General features: G+C 37.8%; 1 protein-coding gene across 2 annotated transcripts in view; it reads left to right on the top strand.

Moving 5' to 3' along the window:
* The window catches only part of GLCCI1 (glucocorticoid induced 1), a 111503-nt gene that overhangs the window by 86584 nt on the left and 3611 nt on the right, over positions 1–21308 (top strand). For both annotated transcript variants that reach the window (XM_069587509.1, XM_069587510.1), the window contains exons 5-7: positions 1733–1885; positions 5730–5940; positions 20774–20894. In XM_069587509.1, coding sequence (XP_069443610.1) covers positions 1733–1885; positions 5730–5940; positions 20774–20894 — 485 coding nt within the window. The remainder of the gene's footprint in view (positions 1–1732; positions 1886–5729; positions 5941–20773; positions 20895–21308) is intronic.

Here is a 21308-nt window from a genome sequence, read left to right on the forward strand (position 1 = left end):
AGAAAGCATCACTATGAACAAAGCTAGTGGAGGTGATGGAATTTCAGTTGAGCTATTTCAAATCCTGAAAGATGATGCTGTGAAAGTGCGACACTCAATATGCCAGCAAATTTGGAAAACTCAACAGTGGCCACAGGACTGGAAAAGGTCAGTTTTCCTTCCAATCCCAAAGAAAGGCAATGCCAAAGAATGCTCAAACTACTGCACAATTGCACTCCTCTCACACGCTAGTAAAGTAATGCTCAAAATTCTCCAAGCCAGGCTTCAGCAATACGTGAACTGTGAACTTCCAGATGTTCAAGCTGGTTTTAGAAAAGGCAGAGGAACCAGAGATCAAATTTCCAAAATCTGCTGGATCATCAAAAAAGCAAGAGAGTGCCAGTAAAACATCTATTTCTGCTTTATTGACTATGCCAAAGCCTTTGACTGTGTGGATCACAATCAACTGTGGAAAATTCTGAAAGAGATGGGAATACCTGACCACCTGACCTGCCTCCTGAGAAACCTATATGCAGGTTAGGAAGCAACAGTTAGAACTGGACATGGAACAGACTGGCTCCAAATAGGAAAAGGAGTATGTCAAGGCTATATATTGTCATTCTGCCTATTTAACTTATATGCAGAGTACATCATGAGAAATGCTGGATAATACTTAAAGGAAATAAAATATAGAATCCAAAGAGAAATGTTGGGGCAGTTTTATTACCATGTGGGAAAAAATACTGCTTCATAACATACCGAAAAATAAATCATGATAGGTTAAATATTTAAATATGAAAAACCATAAAGGTACTGGAAGAAAGATATTTCATACTAAAGTAAACAGCAAATGGATGACAAAGAGTTACAACTTCAATATGAAAAAAACTCATACGTTAATATGAGACAAAGGACATTCGCAGGCAGCAATTCACAAATGGCAGGAGCATAGCATGTGTGTGGGAAATATTCATTTTTCAGTGCCTAGCTGTCTACTTCATTGTGAATCATGTGTATCAGCTTTAACCATTCAGATTAAGGTACAGATCATATTATTTTTCTTTTTTCCTTGTTCATCTTAATGTTTTTAATTTCCTTTGTGTTCTTTAAGTTCCTTGAGAATCAACAGGCTTGACTTCCACTTTATGGTACCTCCCACAAGACAGCTATGAGGGGTATTAATTTTTGACAAGTCCTCCAAAGGACTTTTGAAAACAGCCTTAAAGCTGTTAAGTGAGTGTTATAGAACTTATCATGATATTGTTGCCATACTAATTAGTAATCCAAAAGGTTTTGTTAAATTCTGGATAAAGTAGAAACGAAAAATACTAGATGGGGATTGTCACAGTGTGGGGAACAAATCGTTTAAACACACACACATAAGCATAGAGCAGAATTGAAGAGTCACATGATACATTCATTTTACATGATTTCAGCTGTGCTTTTTCAGTAAAATCAGAAAAATGAATTAAAAAACAGTACAGAGGGTTCTGTCTGATATTCTGCTGAAAAAATGTATACAGTTTACAATTATAGCTTTACACTTCCATAAAAGATTATTTTGACTCTGTAATTTTGACCTTACTTCTTACTTTGGAACCTAAATTGCTGTTTGTGTACCTGAATTTATATTGTATTTGAAATGTCAAAATAACTGCTCACTGAGTTTCTGTTTTAAGATTTACCTTGCTCTTTAGTTCATAATTTCTTCATCCACAAATAATTCGATACCACCTTACCTTATGTTTTGTAGGCTACTGGATCAAGATCAGTCCCTATGCCGCTGTCAAATATATCTGTGCCAAAATCATCTGTTTCACGTGTGCCCTGCAATGTAGAAGGAATAAGTCCCGAATTAGAAAAGGTATTCATTAAAGAAAATAATGGCAAGGAGGACGTGTCCAAGGTAAGGGTATATGGGATGTTTGAACCCCTTTTTTCTTTAACACTGTGAAGTATCTCAGTCTTTTTTGTTACAGCTTTATTAGATATAATTCACATACCATACAATTTACCCACTAAAAGTGTACAGTGGTTTTTACATGTTCACAGTTATGCAGTCAATACCACAATCAACTTTACAGCTTTTTCATCACCCCCAAAAGAAACTCCGTACTTTTTAGCAGTCATCTCTTCCTTTTCCCCCAGTGAGACAACCACTCATGTACTTGGTCTGTGAATTGGCCTGTTCTGGATATTTCATGTAGATGTAGTCATGCAATACAGGGCCCTTGTATCAGGCCTTTCTCACTCAGATTAAGGTTTTTAAGGCTGAAGTAAGGTTCATTTATAGTGTAGCATGTATCTGTACTTTATTCCTTTTTACTGCCGAATAGTATTCACTCATACAGGTTTTATTATCCAGTCATTAATTGATGAACATTTGCATTATTTCTACTTTTTGTCTGTTAAAAATAATGCTGCCATGAAAAAAAACTTCGTATACAAGTTTTTGGGTGAACATGACATTTTCATTTCTCTTGAGCATATACCTAGAAGTGGAATTGCTAGTATGGTAGCTCTTTGATTAACCTTTTGAGAAACTGCCAGATTGTTTTCCAAAGGAGCCACTCTGTATCTTTACATACCCACCAGCAGTGTATGTGAGTTCCGATTTCTCCATCTTCAGCAACACTTGTAATTACCTTTTTTATTATAGCCATTCTGATGGGTGTGAAGTGGTACCTCATTATGGTGTTAACTACTATATATCTTCTTTGGAAAACTGTCTATTTAGATTATTTGCCTCATTTCAAAATTAGGCTGTCTTTTTACTATTGAAATGTAAAAGGTCTAAAGTTCTTACTTTCTAGATAAGAAGTCCTTATTAGATAGATGATTTGAAAATACCTCCCATTCTGTGGGTTGTCTTTTTCACTGTGCATAGCTAAGAAAATATTGCCTAATCTAAGGTCACAATGATTTAGTCTTGTGTTTTCCTCTTAGGGTTTTATGGTGTTAGTTTTCACATATATTTAAGCCTTGCATCCATTTGAATTAATCAAAAATACTTTATAAACTATCTCTGTCCCAGAACAGAAATCTGGACACTCCTATACATCAACCTATATTTGACCACATTTTAAAGGTATATTCAACAAAAGAAAACATCAAGTAGCTTTTGGCTTAATTATCTCTCTGATGGTTTTTTAGAACTAAAATATGATTTATGTCAAATGTGTATCTGATTCCTTCAAATAATGTGTAGATTTTAAACACTGATTAGAGTTCATCTCAAAATTCACATAATTTTATATTTATAAAATTGATTAAAAAATCCTTTTTCCAACTTTCAATATTGCTTAGCAAATATGAGCACTAATCATAATTTACTGTCTATTCTTCCAAATATATGCCTGTATGCTAATATATGTTGAATCATTGCATGAATGTACCCTAATTTAAAAGTCCCCTACTGGTGGACATTTAGACTGTTGTCAGTTTTTGTCATCATAAGCAGTGCTTTAGAAAACACAGTGTACTCTTGGCAGACAATTTCCAGGCAGTGAAATTGCTAGGTCAGAGCATTTGCACATTTTAAATTTTGATTAATACTGCTAAAATTACCATCCCAAAAGGTTGTGCCATTTTACTCTCCCTAAGAGTTAAATTTTTACGTTATATTCATTAGGCCAGAAAGGAACCCTTTAGAAATTGTGCTCTTAGCTTAGCTGTGCATACCATTAAAATGTTTCCTTTATACATTATGTGACATTTAAGAACAGTAATGTAAGAAAGTAAAATTGGTCAGATTTTTTCAAGATGAGATAATCAGTCACATTTGCTAATTCTTTAAGAACTGCTAAGCAAAACTATATTAGAAAATTAAATATACTGATGTAATTCTGGTTTTAAATAAGTCATATTCTAATTTCACAGTAGACATTTCAGAATTACTTTGGGGTAACCAACACAGTAATAACTAAAATATTAATTTTAAGAAATTTTAGATTTACGATTAAATGTGCCTCAAAGTTTTAATAAATCAAAATGTTATCATCTTGGCAGGTGAGCCTGCCAGTAGCTTCCTAAGTATATCAATGTTCTAAGCCTTTATAATTTCCATCATTATTTTGTGTAAATATGTAAACCTCTAAAATCTGTCTTGTTATTCTAATTCTCTGAACCCTCTCCCCAACAAAACAGAAGTTGGTTAAGGAAATTGGTATGTATTATCCAGTTATAGATTCAGAAGTGGGACTACAGAAAAATTGTGTTTATCAAATAGGATATGAGTAAAACATAACTCAGATTCTTAAATTTTTTAATTACAAATTGATACATTATTTTACTGATTACCAATATTGACATTTTATTAAAGTAAGATTTTCGTCGACTTAAATATATATTTTAAGAAAGACCTCTGTCATAAAGGCCTCATGTATTTTCCAAAATGATCTTGATGGGCCGTTCTGAAAAAATCCCACATCTATCATATAATTTTGTCAAAAAAGAAAAAAACCCTGCATCAATGATTTCTTAGAATTTAGTGCAGAGTTGTAATTAAAATCTAAATTTAGTTAAATAAAAGAAAATAATGTAATAGCATTTGACCAAGTAAATTCATATATCTTTGGGAATATTTCTTTCCTAAGTTGGAAAATTTTACTTTTGTTATTTGTTACAGAATGAATTAATGTTCCATAAGTGGCTATTTTCTTAATAGTAGCATGGTCATTGTCAGGTTGTAAAGATGGCATAGTTTTCATTTTAGGTTTTGGCCTTTACTTGTTACAGAAAAAACTGATACTCTTTGAGTCTCATGTTTTACCTTAAGTCATTTTCCATCTGACAGTGTTTCTAAAATCTCTGAAATGACAAACCTCAGGAGTGATAGCCTGTAAATAGTGAAAATAAGTTGTAAATAAACTAAGCATATACTGGTTCTTTTTTCCCAGCATTTCATCCTTGTCTATATAATAACAAAAATACTGTAAATGGTTAATATATACATTGTATTTGTTGACCTCACTTTGTTAGCTTGCTGGTGAGTATACATCTTTACAGCAGAAGCAAAGTAGAAAGAGTCAGAAGCTCTGATGCCATTTAAATGATTATGTCAGCAGGAGCTCTATAAGTTCTTTATTGGTGAAGACACTGTACTGATGAGGTCTAGGGTCTTTTTAGGTTGAAAATATATGATTCATATATGAGTCTACAATTATAATTTCATTTCTGTTTATTTTTGCCACTCAGAACAATGCATTAGAACTCGGCAAAATTCATTAGTAGTCCTACTCAGTTGGATACCAAATTAGTAGAATTGTTCAGTTATATTAATATCTTCCACTCAGTTCTACTAGAATAAGTCTGTTTATTAGATACTTTGGGTAACCTGCAAAACCTGTTGCTGGCTTGTAAAAGGAAAAAAAGAAAGAATGAAAAATGGAAATCCATACCTTTGAATATGAGATTTCTCTTTTCTTATTAGCAAGTCAAAGTGATTTCTGGAGCAGTTTGACTAATTCTTTGGACAAATGTTTATTGAGTGTCTGCTGTCTGCCAGGCACAGTGCCAGGCATTAGGATCCAGTGATAAAGGACGCCCCTGTCCTAGAGGAGTATTCCTGAGAGTACTGACCTAAAGGTAACCGGCAGAAATGATGACCTAAGATAGGTATCTTTATTCTCTGAAGAATCAGCTATGCTGGCAATAATAGTGAAGAGTGAAATCAAAAGAAACAGCATGTGCTTTCTGTATGGATGAAGTGTATAAACCGTCACTGACTCTGGTGGTTGCTGCTCTTCCAGCCTTTGGACATCCCTGATGGTCGGAGAGCCCCCCTCCCTGCTCACTACCGGAGCAGCAGCACTCGAAGCATCGACACGCAGACCCCCTCTGTGCAGGAGCGCAGCAGCAGCTGCAGCAGTCACTCACCCTGTGTCTCTCCCTTCTGTCCCCCGGAATCCCAGGACGGCAGCCCCTGCTCAACAGAAGATTTACTCTATGATCGTGACAAAGGTGAGAATGGGATCATCCACTTAGGTAGCGGGTGTGTTACAGGGCCTTGCTCATTATACTTCCTTTGTCTTAGACCATTACATCACCTTTTTTCTTTTGTTGAATGGTGGGACTGTAAAGGATTGGTTGACTAGATTTGTTTGTTCATTGGTTTCACGTACCCCCTTCTTTGTGACTTTCGCAAACATCTTCCATAAATGTGTCAGAGGAGCACAGCGCGTGGTTCTAACAGTTAATGAAAGCTATAAAATGAGTGTGGACAGCTTCACATAATACAACACACAGTTTTTCCCTCGGGGTTGTCGAGAGTAAAGCATGGTTATGGTAGACTTTAGGTTTCTCGTGCCTGAGGTTAGATTTCATAATCAGATTAATTTGGAAGGAAATAATTTCCAAAAATTCAGTTGGAAGAATGAGGATATTTTTAACTAAGAAGGATAAAGATTAACAAGTACCTGCAGCACATCATGGATTATATTATGGTATGTAGATGAATTATTAACACCAGTAAGAGGGCAGAACCCGCGGGGCTTATTGCCTGTCAGACCCTCACCGCCCGTGTCCTCCTGTCCTCAGTCAGACCCTCACTGCCCGTGTCCTCCTGTCCTCAGTCAGGCCCTCACCGCCCGTGTCCTCCTGTCCTCAGTCAGACCCTCACTGCCCGTGTCCTCCTGTCCTCAGTCAGGCCCTCACCACCCGTGTCCTCCTGTCCTCAGTCAGACCCTCACCGCCCGTGTCCTCCTGTCAGGCCCTCACCACCCCTGTCCTCCTGTCCTCAGTCAGGCCCTCACTGCCCGTGTCCTCCTGTCAGGCCCTCACTACCTATGTCCTCGTGTCAGGCCCTCACCGCCCGTGTCCTCCTGTCAGGCCCTCACCACCCGTGTCCTCCTGTCCTCAGTCAGGCCCTCACTGCCCGTGTCCTCCTGTCAGGCCCTCACCGCCTATGTCCTCGTGTCAGGCTCTCACTGCCCGTGTCCTCCCATCCTCGTGTCAGGCACTTGACCACCAGTGTTCACTCTTTTCTTTCAGTTTCTGGCCCCTGAGGCACAGAAGGTCCCAAAGACTGTCCAGCTTCCACCTTCCTAGCTACTTATGAAGGAATACTGAGCTTCCTCTGTAACACATTACTGCCTCTCACCACAGAGAAACAGGTCATAGGCAACAGAAAGTTTAAAAAGATGAAAAAAATAAAGTTTACAGAATCTTACAGGATTTTATGGGCCTTGTCCTGGCTTGACCCCCCTAGTCCCCTCAGTTTTTTCTGAGGTATTAATACATTTAAAGTGCCCAGATATTAAGTGCAAGCCCCCTGAAGGTTTACACGTTTGCACTCATGCAACCACCTCTTGGATCAAGACACAGAATATTTTCTGCATCCCAGAAGGCTCCTTAGCTCCCTTTCCAGACAGAATCCTTCTCCCCTCTGCCTGGAAGTAACTACTGTTCTCACTCCCATCACTGCAGCCTACTTTTCCCCCATTACTGGATTTTGCAGAAATGAAATGATGCAGTCTGTGTTCTTTTGGTCTGGCTTGTTTCAGTCATCATTATACCTGACTCTCTGCTGAGATTTTAGAGGGAAGCTCCCTTGGACTTCGTCGTCTGCTTTGATTTCTGTACGCTTCTCCCCTTTCATTTTGCCCTTTCCTTATTGGAAGCCTTGGAGTTCTCTTCCTCCATTAAGAATGTATTGAAAGCAGAACGTTAATTAGGCATCTCTCTGCTTCAAGTGGAATCTCTGTTTCAAGGAAAGTCAGACTAGGGAATTTCCAGTAGGCTAAGGTGTCTTACCACAGCAGACATGTCGATCAATTCCTCACTTTTTTAATATGGATGTTTCATAATAAAACAAGAAGACACCTTGCTTCTAGTAGCAGGGTTTGTTTTGAAGGTTAATAATCATAACTTGTTTTAGGATGCACAGGTGGTAAATGGTAAAGCAAATATTGTCTGATTGATTCCAAAACCTGTATTCTTTGTTTAACCAGTAAAAAAGGATAAGTGCAAATCACTTTTGCTACTTATTAGCACTTGTAGTTGAGTTAAAAGGAAAAGTAAAAATAACAGTGATATAAAGCTAGGCAGTAAATTCTGGAGTTTTGTTTTCTTCTAAGTATAATCCTGTGGATAATTGAGATGCTGAACCAAAAGGGAGATATATTAGGAAATTGATAGATGAGTTCCATTTTGGTTAGCTGTTCATGAGGTTGCTTTCTCGGCCTCTATGGGCCTATATTTGATGAAGCAGTCTCACAGCCACTTAGAACCAAATTCTCTTTATTTATCTGTTCATGGACACTTAGGTTGTCCCCATGATATAGCATAGGAAGACATGTATCTCTTTGAGATAGTATAATAACTTGAATTCTGATAATTTTTTAGGGAAGTTAGACGTTTTCCTAAGACTTTGCCTTTGGTTGTATATATTTTTTCTATATGCTTTTATTCTTTTTACCAGATAACTACCTGTTAATGTTCTGTTCCTCTTGTGGTTTTGGTGTTTTTTGTTTTTTTTTTTTTAATGTAAAATGAGAACATTGGTCCAGATCATCTCTAAGGCCAACAGTTTTTTTAAAAAAAATTGTTTTCTTAGTAAAACAGGGTGCTAATACTTGGTTTCATACTTGATACCACTCTTGGGGTTAAATGAGATATTGGGACAAAGTGCTTAGCACAACTCCTGGTATGTAGTAAACATTGAATAAATAGTGTTGGGTGTGACTAATAGTCATTTTTTTAAAAATTTCTTTAGAAACTAAGGAGATTGCAGAAGCATTTAAGACGCTTTTCCATTTTCTACAAAACTGCCTCAGTTTGGAAATTTAAGACCTCATGACATAAGTTTCTTAATATACTTACCAATGTAGCTTTGAGGCAGTTCAGTTCAGTCACTCAGTCATGTCCGACTCTGTGACCCCATGAATCGCAGCACGCCAGGCCTCCCTGTCCATCACCAACTCCCAGAGTTCACTCATACTCATGTCCATCGAGCCGGTGATGCCATCCAGCTATCTCATCCTCTTTCGTCCCCTTCTCCTCCTGCCTCCAATCCCTCCCAGCATCAGGGTCTTTTCCAATGAGTCAACTCTTCGCATGAGGTGGCCAAAGTACTGGAGTTTCAGCTTTAGCATCATTCCTTCCAAAGAAATCCCAGGGCTGACCTCCTTCAGAATGGACTGGTTGGATGTCCTTGCAGTCCAAGGGACTGTCAAGAGTCTTCTCCAACACCACAGTTCAAAAGCATCAGTTCTTTGGTGCTCAGCTTTCTTCACAGTCCAACTCTCACATCCATACATGACCACTAGAAAAACCATAGCCTTGACTAGATGGACCTTAGTCGGCCAAGTAATGTCTCTGCTTTTGAATATGCTATCTAGATTGGTCATAACTTTTCTTCCAAGGAGTAAGGGTCTTTTAATTTCATGGCTGTAGTCACCATCTGCAGTGATTTTGGAGCCCCCAAAAATAAAGTCTGACATTGTTTCCACTGTTTCCCCATCTATTTGCCGTGAAGTGATGGGACCAGATGCCATGATCTTCATTTTCTGAATGTTGAGCTTTAAGCCAGCTTTTTCACTCTCCACTTTCACTTTCATCAAGAGGCTTTTTAGCTCCTCTTCACTTTCTGCCATAAGGGTGGTGTCATCTGCATATCTAAGTTTATTGATATTTCTCCCGGCAATCTTGATTCCAGCTTGTGCTTTTCCCAGCTCAGCGTTTCTCATGACGTACTCTGCATATAAGTTAAATAATCAAGGTGACAATATATTCAGCCTTGACGTACTCCTTTTCCTATTTGGAACCAGTCTGTTGTTCCATGTCCAGTTCTAACTGTTGCTTCCTGACCTACATATAGGTTTCTCAAGAGGCAGGTCAGGTGCTCTGGTATCCCCATCTCTTTCAGAATTTTCCACAGTTGATTGTGATCCACACAGTCAAAGGCTTGGGCATAGTCAATAAAGCAGAAATAGATGTTTTTCTGGAACTGCATTACTTTGTAATTAAGATCAAGTTTGCATTACTGTTTCCTGGAAAACTGTGTGACCTATTACAATGTTCAGTTTTTAGTTCTCAAATCAACTACCTTCTTTGTGAAGGAAAATTAAAAAGCATCTCTCTTACATATGTTTGTATATGTGTATCATACATATACATGTATTTTAGGATTGGGAGTGGAGGTTTATGTATTTCAGCTGAGTTAATGCTTCTGATTTATTCAAGATAACGTTTCTTAGGCATCTACTACATGTCAGGCACTCTACTGGACAGTGGGAAAATAGAGAAGAGGAAGATGTGATACCTATTTTTAAGAGCTTTATACTCTAATAAGGATTAATAGTAGTGTTAAAAAATAATACACTATTACACGAGTATGTTCAGAATACTAAAGGTACAAAGGAGAGGGAGTTGTCAGTTTTGCAGTTTTTACATATTTAAGTCATTCAAACTATAGAATAATCTCTAACTCATTGCTTCCCTATGAACAGCCCAATTTTTTACAATACTAATTCTAGCTTATAATTTGCACTTTTCCACAGTAAAGCTTAAATTGATCTTTTGTTTTATATTTATTTCCTGTAAAGAAAAAAGGGAAGCTGTAGATTTCTAAGAGGTTTGGATTGATTTGGAGTACCTACCTCTTCTGTAGTTGCTGTTGTGGAAGAGCTAGGTTAGACATCCAGAATTGGCATGCACACGGGAGAGGGAGAGGCACGTGAGTATATTGTTCTAATGAGAGATGGGCTGGTGTGATTATTTTTCTAGTGTTCATGTGCTATATACTTATCCTTTTCTTGACTTTGTTATTTCTGCTTATCCCTAACATTCGTTTTTCTCCATGACACATGTATACTTTGAGATCTATAAAATAATTTTAGTTGATTAGCATGTTGGTTTTCTTTGGTTCTTTCAATTGCAGTGCCAGGACAAAAACACTCTATTAAGAAAAGTCTAGCCTTTAAGAGACTCTTTTCATGTTTTAGTTTTTTGAGTTGGGTGGTTTTGGACAGATTTTTCCAGTGACTTAAAGGCTGAAGGCAGCCAGCTATCATGTGTAATGTTGCTTGGCTAACTAACCAAGGAACAGTCACAGTTCTACATAATGATTTCTGCGGAGAGTTCAGGGATCCAGAATAAGCTCTCATCTTCACATCTGCAGAATATACCCTATGATTAGTTAGCCTAAATTCTGCCTTATCACGCCCAAAATGCAAGGGAGAAAAACAGTCTTTTATATAATGTAAATGGCAGTGTCATATATTAGTTCTTTCAGCAGCTCTGCTGGCTTTCCTTATTGGTACCAAGTCACAAAATCTAGACTTCAGTCTGCCACTTACAGTTGATCTTTGGCACAGTTCACTTAGGCAGTTGTTATAAAATTCTGCAGTTTTGCAAGATATTGTGGAAACATTGATTATTCTAATCATGAAGTCAACTGAACCATTCTACTCAGGCCAACCACCAGGAGCTGTATTCCAAGATTCCATAAATTGGCTACTTGGAACTTAAACTGGGTCTCCCCACAGGAACAGTGTATATCATGTGGATAGAGTTTCCAAGGCCAGTGCACATCAGTCTGTTTAACTCATAGCATGATTTAACTCATTAATATTTCTGAGCAGTAAGTATTAGGACTGAGAAGTCCATAGTTGCAGGAAAGAAAGAAACAGTTTTATCTTTTCAGGGTCTAGGGCTGACCCTAGCCATACTTTTGAAAAAGACTCTCTTTGATGTCTTATTCCTTTCTATATACATTTTAAACTCTATTTGCAGTCATCTTTAGGGCTCTGTTTCTTAACACTCTTTGACGTTTGCCCTTAACATACTTTAACTCTCCATCTTCCAGACAGCCTCATCAGCCAAGATTTTGTGGCACTTTTCTTTGTGGTTTATATTGTGAAAATAGATTTGTTAGATATACTTGTTTTAGCCACCACACCTTGAAGATCCCTTCATTTGAGCCTTGATCTGTTTCTCGATCAAAAGGTTATCCCCACATGATTCTAGGTGCTTATTATCCTAGAGGAACCTCTCCGTGGTAAAATTACAAAGAGTGTAGAACTCTTACCCCCACAAAGGAGTTATTCCATAGGTTAAAAACTGAACTTCTGGAGAATTACATCCCTAAGTTCATCTTCCCTGTTTTGCTTTTTCAAGATTGCGTCTGAAATTATATATATTCACATTATCTGATGTGTTTAATCATCCAGTAAATGCCTTTCCCCACTCTTTCTGGAATGTTTACAATTGTACTAATGGCAATTGCTGTGCTAACTTTCTGTGGATGAGTTACTATTCTTAATTCAAAATTATTATTAAGTATACAACTCACTTCTAGCATTTACAACCTAGAGTCTAAAACAAAAGCAAACCAAAATTTATTTATATGCCTGCATATATAATTTTGATATATATAATTTCCATCCCTGGGTTGGGAAGATCCCCTGGAGAAGGGAATAGCAATGCATCCCAGTATTCTTGCCTGGAGAATCCCATGGACAGAGGAGTCTGGCGGGCTACAGTCCATCGGGTTGCAAAAGACTCAGACGCTAGTGAGCATGGATGCATATATAACTTCACTTAATCTCCAGTTATCTATTTACTATGATATAAGCTTCATCAAGAGCAGGTAACTTTAATTTGCTCGTTACTTTATCCTCAACAACTATCGTGCTGCTGATCGTTAGTATAAAGTAATGATTAGTGGAGATTTTTTGAGTATTCTTTCTTCATGGTATGTCTGTTTTTTTACAGAATATATTATTAAAAACAATAGAATCATTTTCTTTAAGTTATTTAATTATATATGTTAGGTTTTTGAATGTTTGGGAAGAGTAGGATAATCCTCCCTGCTACCCAAAAAAAAGACAGTAAAGAGTAACCACTCTAAAAAAAAAAAAAAAAAAGAGTAACCACTCTAAGGTTATGCTAACAGTGATGACAGGTCTTTGGTGAGAAAGAAGCCATAAAGTTCGGATTTCCTACTGAAATTATGGAAAAGAAAGTAACTTTGCTAAAATCTATCCCATCTTATACTCTGATCATGACTAGGGAAAAAATAGGGTATCAAGTAAAGGGGAATCTGTTGAATTTTTTCTTTCTGTTATCTGTTACGTTCCTCTAAGAAGAAATAGCAAGCACTGACGCCGTTCTTTGCACTGTGCCTTTGTAATAGAAGGCAGACCCCGTGAAGCTGTTGCCTAAGCTCTAAGACTCTTCAGTAGAAGCCTAGAATGTTAGATTGGAACTTGGTCATCTAGTCTCATGAGGACACTACAGTTGAGATAGATCAAAACGGTGATGCAGACAGCATGATGGTCATGGACTCTGACTCTGCTGCAGCCACTGAATCTCTGCTCTTCCACTGACTAGTTGTGTATCTCTGGGCAAGTTACTCAGGTTCTCTGTATCTTGGTTTTCGGACCTGTAAATTAAGGGAAATGATGGCACTGCCTTATGGGATTGTTAGGATGATGAAATGTGCTCAGGAGCCTTTACCTTTTTTTTAGCTCCTGTAATATTACCACAATCCTGTGAGTAGGCATAGTGTCACTATTTTAAGAATGGGGAGCCTAAGGCATAGAAAAATGAAGTGAACTTTCCTAAAGTCTGTGGAGTCGAGAGGCCAACAGAGATCTTTTGCAGTAACTTCACACTACTTGTTGCTGCCTTTGCAAGAGGAATGGCCATTTCACAGTCATTCAGCGGTGGAAGAGCCTGGTGTGTGGAGAATTGTACAGAACCGTGTGGCTGGAGCACAGGGATAAGTGGTAGGGAGGAGAAAGCAGTAAGAGTGGAGACGTAGGTAGGAAGGCCACTGTTTCATAAGGGCCTTGTAGCCTTGCTGAAATAAGCAACTAAGTGAAAAACTTTTGTCAGCTAAAGGACATGACCAGCTCTAAGGATAAAGCTACAGAAGTGGAGAGAGACTTTACGAGGAGGAGAGAAGATGCTGTTTTAATAGTCTAGTCCTAAGTCTCCAAACGTGGCTTATTACACACTTTTTTCAGCAGTTTTTAATTAATATATTTTTGAGTTATCTAAGTACATAGTTCAATGCATATACAAAATATGTATTGGTAAAGTTTTCTTAGTTTTAGGGATAAACAGTAAATACGTATAAGTGTTCTCCAGCTTTCTTCCTGCATGTCAGCAGATTGTTTCCCAGCACTCTAGTTGGGAAGCCACACGTGTTGGGCAAAGATGAGGAGGGATAGCACGGGCAGAGGAACTGGAAGAAACAGACTGAAGAAGAATCAGCAGCATTTGGTGGCTGATCAGATGTCCAAGGAGAGGGGTTCGAAAAATGAGGATAAAGGCAGAGTTCTAACAAAGTTCTAGCTTGGAACATGGGAAAACAATTACCACTGTGAATAAGGCAGGGAATGTCAGAGAAGGAACAGGCTTTCAGGTGACTGTTATAAAAGTGTAACATTATGTTTGGTTATCTGCTTAGAGATGCTATAATGCCATTTCCCTTTAAGCAAGAATGAGGAGAGAGGAGAAATACTGAATTTTTACCTAATATTGATACATAGCATTTTGTTTTGCCTTCTGTTTCACTCTGTAAATATATAAGTGCACATTTAAAATTATACTGAAACTTTTATTAGAAGTTTTCATTTTTCCTTCTGTAGGACACTTCTGGAGCACTTTAATATGAAACACTGTTTTTCAGATTTTTGAAAAGTGATGTCCCTGGAAATTTGTTCATCTATAAAGCTCAAGAATGTGAAAACTAAGGTTCTATCAGAAAAACTCTCCTAAGATCCTTAATTACATTACTTTTCCAGATATAAAATATTTCAGATATAAAATAATCTGAAATTTTCAGTTTAGTTTTACCATTGTGATTAATAAGAGGCATGATTTTAGTCTATAAATTGGTTTGAAGACTGTCTTCAATAGGGTGATTTGCTTTCATTTTTAACTGCCATGTCAGATAGATTCAGAGTGACTTGTTCACATTTGTGTACAAGTCTGAGTGACTAGTTAGTATGTTGATGACGTCAAGTCACATTTGAAGACAATACTAAGCAGTGTTGTGCTGCCTATCAGGATTATGTTTGCAAAAGAAGCTGTTGTGTATTGGGTACACAAGAACAAAGGAGCAACTAGAGTTTTTTGCTTAATTTGTAAATTATCGATTCAGTGAATGCAGAATAAAATGTAAAACATGGGCCTGACATTGGAATGTAAGTTAAGTCCCAGTTAGTTCAAAACACACTCGTCTTTGAGAACAGAGTTCAAAAATACAAGTGACAAGGGTTATAATGTTGATTTTTTTCCTCTTTACCTTTTGCTGTATGCTGATCTAAACAGATCTTAGCTGTCTGTCTATAGCTGTGTTGTTTTTCCTTTTTCAATTGTGTGACCCTCTCATAAGGGCTTCCCTTGGGGGCTCAGTGGTAAAGAACCCGCCTGCCCAGGCAGGAGGCATGGGTTCAGTCCCTGGGTTGGGAAGATCCCCTGGAGAAGGAAGTGGCAACCCACACCAGTATTCTTGCCTGGGAAATCCCATGGACAGAGGAGCCATGGGGTTGCAACAGGGTCGAACACAACTTAGTGACTAAACAACAACAAACCTTCACATAAAAGGTTGACTTTGAAATTGTGGGGAAATCTTAGAAACTATTTGTAAAAGTCAAATGTTCTCCTTGCTCTTTCCCAATTTGATCTTGGAGTTCACTGAAAACACAGGTGTTCAATACAATAGGTAATGCCAACTAGCGCCAAAAGTTTGTCATCGAGACATGCTTATACAGTTGTTTCTATTGATTCCATTAGGCCATCAAATCACACTACTGCTGATAATTTCATTTCCTAATACACAATAATTTTTTAAATAGAAGCATAGTTAGTGTATACTGTTATAGGTATATAATATTCACAATTATTATAGGTTATAACTGTTTACAGTTATTGTAAAATAATGACTATACCCCCATTGTACAGTATATCCTTGTAGCTTATTTTATACCTAATAGTTTGTGCCTCTCATTTCCCTACCCCTGTGTTGCCCGTCCCTATTTCCCTTTCTCCACGGGTAACCACTAGTTGTTCTCCGTATCTATAAATCTGCTTCTTTTTTGTTAAATTCACTAGTTTGTTGTATTTTTTAGATTCCACATATAAGTGATGTCCTACAGAATTTGTCTTTCTCTGACTTATTTCACTTAACACAGTGTCCTCCAAGTCAAGTCCCTCCGTGTTGCTGCACATGGCATTATTTCATTCTTTTTTATGGCTGAGTAATAGTCCATTGTGTGTATGTACCACATCTTCTGTTAAAGAAGTCATTTTCATACTAGAATTAAAATAACAATTATATTCTACTGGCTGTTGCTGCACATATAATAAATATTTTCTTTGTAGAGGAATCTATAGAATCTGTATGCTTTGGCCTTGTTGTTAAATTTCAGAATGATAAATCCCCGTATGCTAAAAGATGCCATCTTTATATAACATAATAAAGTTAGTGTGTAGCTCTATTAAAAAGGACATTTCTGTTACTCTCTTCTGCCAACAGAATGGAATAGGCATTGAATTTCTGAATGGTCCACCATAGTTTAATTGGTAAATTGGTAGCGATGTCTTCTTTCTACTATTGTAGCAATCTTTGTTGAGAGCGTGCTGTGTTTCAGGGACACAGGCTTTCCCACAACCATCACATCAGTAGTTCTTCCTGCTTTATACAGCGAAGCACAGAGGCTGGCACTGTTCCTCGGCCATGCAGTTGAGCCTAGAGAGAAGTCAGGTGGCCTGACTCCAAACCTCTTCATAACTGGTCCTCGAAGCTGGCTATCCTTCAAAAGCATTTGGGAGCTTTACCAGAAAAAATGGGGGGGTGGGGACAGCACATGCCTGGGAAAGGGGCCCCAGACTAATTAAGTCAGAACCTCTACTGGGATGAGGTGTCAACACTGGCATTTATTCGTATTTTTAAAACATCTTGGGATGAGTCTAATGTGAAACCAGGGTTGAGAACCACTGCCCTGTAATTATACTGTTTATATTAGAATTAATTTTACTTAATTTGATAAAGTAATCTGATAGTAGCAGAAAAAGCACATGTAAAGACTTAAGGCTAGAGTAGAACCATGGCAGAGATTTTACATACCTTCCTACATAAATGAAGCAACTTTATATCTACTGTCTTTAATACTAGAATTGTGGGCCATGCAACCTAACACACCAGAAGTAATGAGGCTGTATATAAGCAGAAATTCAGAAAACTACAAAAACACAAAGTTGAATGAAATTTGTTTCTATATGGAATTTCAGACTTCAGTATCTTTAATTTTTCCAAGCTTTAGTTCATTATCATGTGTTTAAAAATACTTATATTTTAATTGTTAGTATGGTACCTGCTTAAGTATAATCTTTTATAATAAACTGGTCAGTAAAATGTTTCCAGATCTGGGTGATTCTATTATAAATATAGATGAAACTATTGTGAATACAGACAGATATAATCATATTAATCACATTTAATTTCATAATTCATATGGCTTATGAAGTTATAAGAATATAAGGTAACATTTGACTTAATCTCAATAACATGTCTAGTTACTGTCTTAACATGGGATAACAGAATGAGAAAATATATCATGCTTGTGAACAAAAGGGATTGAATATAGATTACCACGAGACTTCATCTTGAATCTCCTGAGCAGGCATGCTTACCTCACATTTAGTTACTGAAATGTGGCTATCAAACTCAACACAGGCTTCCACATGCAGAAGTTAGACAGCCAAGTCTGGAATGGGTATAATGAGTTGTTCATGGGAGTTATTTTTAAAGCACGCCATTTATAAAGCAAAAAAATATTTTGTTACACCTCCCCTCTTTTGTATGTTAGAACCTGTTTTTAAGAACATTTTTATAGTGAAGTATAGTTGATTAACAATGTTGTGATAGGTTCAGGTGTCCAGCAGAGTGATTCACTTATGCATACACCTGTATCTATCCTTTTTCAAATTCCTTTCCCACTTAGATTCTTACATAATAGTGAGCATAGTTCCCTGTGCTAGACAGTAGGTCTTTGTTGGTTGAAAGTGTTAGTTGCTTAGTCTTGTCCAATTCTGTGACCTCTATGAACTGTAGCCTGCCAGGCTCCTATGTCCATGGAATTCTCCAGGCAAGACTACTGAAGTTGGTTGCCATTCCCTTCTCCAAGGGGTCTTCCTAACGCAGGGATCAAACCTGGGTCTCCTGCATTGCAGGTGGATTATTTCCTGTCTGAACCACCAGGGAAGCCCTCTTCTTTGTTGGTGATCCATTTTAAATGTAGCAGTGTGCACGTCAGTCCCAAACTCCCTAACTATCCCTCTCCCAAATTACAGAATTTTAGTTAGGAATGGCAATTCCTGTGGTTATATAGAAACTTAGAGAGGCAGCTGTGTTGAAGGTTATAGAACTATGCAGCTAGTCACAGAGCTAAAACCACAGAAGGTTATCTCTATTCCTTTTTCCTGTTTATACTCTTATCAGATTGCATATTTGCCTTAGGGAGGAAAAAACAGATTTAAGAAATCTGTTGATGGCACCAATACTTTCTCTTTCAAGCTTTGTCTTTGCAGCACCAAACATTAGATGTAATGCACAAGCACACATACATATGTGTGTGTGTGTCTGTGTTTGTGCCTGTGTATTTTCTACAAATAGTTTTTATTGAAAAGGCAACGTAATATAATAGCACTGAATACCATCTTTCTGGGACAGCAGTATACCGTGTTTCTTTAAACATTAATCACCCTCCCCCTCTCCCAAAAAAGAATTTTCAAGTAGGTAAAACTCTGTAGAAATATAAGCCTCTCTTGATACTAGAAAAATTTTAAGAAGAAAAACCATTTACTGTCTAATTCACTGTCTGATAGGAAGAGTTTTGCAGATTATCCAGCTTCCAGCTCAACAGCTAGCTTTCCATTCTGGGAAGGTCCCGTGAAACCCATCAACGAGGTTATGAGAGAAGTCATGTAGTAGGTCTGGTGATGTGGCCAGAAATGGGAGACAAAAGGCTGTGGCCACGGTGGCTTTTCCCTACATGATAATAGGGTGGATGCCTGACTGCTGACATGGCCACCCCTCTGCTGATGGCAGAAAAGGCTAGTGAAAGGCATCGAGCCCACGGTTATGAGCCTGTCCTGCAGGCAGTGGGGCAGGTCGCCACCAGTCCTCTCCAAGGGCCACCACATGCCATAGCTACTTGTTCATGGAGGTCCTTGGCAAGGCTGGTCATTTGGATAGTAAAGCAAGGTCAACCTGTAATCTTGGTATCACACTGAATTCAAGGTCTCACTGTAGACCATGAGGTAGACCAGTTGTTTTGTCTAGCCTAGCTCAAGTAGCAAGAAGCCCAGATTCTAGTTGGGTTTGTGATGTTTTGTATCTCCCTAAGAGAAAGACTATTCCTTGTGCTCCCTTCCCATTTGTTCAAGCAGTTTAAAAAGAAAAAAAAAAAAAAGTGCTGAATCTCAGAAAATCCTCAAGTCTGAAGAAACCCAGCTTAATTCCGAAACTTCACTCCTTCCAAGAGACTATACATAATCTGTATGGACATGTGTAACAGTAGTGATGGACTGTGTGGTTCTCTTAGGTTTCCCAGTAATGTGGCCTTGTTATTTTGCAGGCAGTGATTTCCCCACGAGAGATACTGCCATATACAACCACAAGCACACATCTGCACTCCCACGACTTACATAGATGCTCTTTGAATTATTCACCAAATACACTATAAGTGTGCTTCAAGGGTCTACTTTTTAAGCATGTACTATACTTCATAAATGATGATTTAAAAAAAAAAACCCTGTTACTCAGATTATGAATGTTGGACTGTGCACTGAATCTTAAACTGAAGCAACTTATCAAAATGGTGACACCTATAATTATGGTACTAATGCCATCTTTCAAAATATGTATAAAAATAATATATCCTCAGTAGGTCATGTGCTTAGTATTTTTGCATTGAGGATTGGTTTTAAGTCAGCATTTGTTTAAATAGGACTACTGTATTTATACAGGTATGTTACTGGCTTTACAACTTGGCATCTTAAACAGATAATGACACATTTTGGGGGATTTGAATTTCCAAAATCCTTTGCCAGGTAGGAAAGGAAGAAACTGCATATAGGCTTTATGGCTTTTCATGAATAGACCGTTTCTCTTTGGTCAGAAATACGAAGATGCTTTTAGATTCCTCATGCTTTCAGCAGCAAAAATACAAACAGTGCTCAAAAAGTTCTTTTGTAGAGACATTTAAAAAGCAGAGTTCTGAGCATTACCTTTTTCATTGTGGGCCAAGGGAAAGTATATTGTCTTATAAGCCTGTTTTTCCCTGCATACCTGTCATTCATAGTACTTCGTAACATTTCTGCTAACAGCTTTCGTAATGAAGATTATCCTACAAGTTAAGATACTCAATTAAATCAGTTGAAAAGTGAGAAAATATAGAGAACCCTGTATCCTAATCTCTTACAATTCTTCTGCATGGCTTATACATATTACCCCATCTGTTTACCTTTTTGAAATACTTAATGATGTGTTTATTTTCAGGATTACAGCTCTGTTTTACTCAAAATACCATTTTCTGGACCAAACTATCAGCTTTTTTATGTTCTGTGGTATGGCAGACTTCTGTTGCATTGAAGCTTTTATTTGTAAGAAATGTACAACACAAGGATGTTAGAAATAGCTTTGCAATAAAGGAAGCTCTGTGGTGGAAGCCAAGGGGCAACAGTGGATAAATTGTGCAAAAGGCTGCTTGTTTGGAAATCACATTTAATTTAAAAGAACCTTCAATCACTAGTTAATGTAACTGCTTTAAATTTACAGACAGTGGGAGTAGCTCACCGCTACCCAAGTATGCTTCATCTCCCAAACCAAACAACAGCTACATGTTCAAACGGGAGCCCCCAGAGGGATGTGAGCGAGTGAAGGTCTTTGAGGAAATGGCGTAAGTAATGTCTTTTCTATCAGCTGGGATCTGCAAAGCTGTAAAGCTTTTTACTGAGACCAGTTGATTACAGATGAATCAACTACTCCGTCCAGCTGATAATGTGTTTCAGAAGCAAATTATGGAAAGAGAATTCAATAGGCCAAAGAGATCGGGAGAATTAAGAGTCTGTGTGCTGGAAATACGCTAACACAGAGAAACTTGGAAATTCATCCCGACTACCTACAAGATCAATTTTGAATCTTTAAGAATTTTCCTTTCATAAGCTCTATTAATTTAGATGGCTAAAGAAAACAAACAGCTGCAGCAGCACACTGAATCCCCACATGTGCGTAGCCTTCACGACAGTGACCCCACCAGCCGGAGGGACTGTCTCCTTCCCTGTAGACACATCGAGCATGTGCATTCATTGAA

This window comes from Ovis canadensis, chromosome 4, assembly GCF_042477335.2.
Source record: "Ovis canadensis isolate MfBH-ARS-UI-01 breed Bighorn chromosome 4, ARS-UI_OviCan_v2, whole genome shotgun sequence".
NCBI lineage: Eukaryota > Metazoa > Chordata > Mammalia > Artiodactyla > Bovidae > Ovis > Ovis canadensis.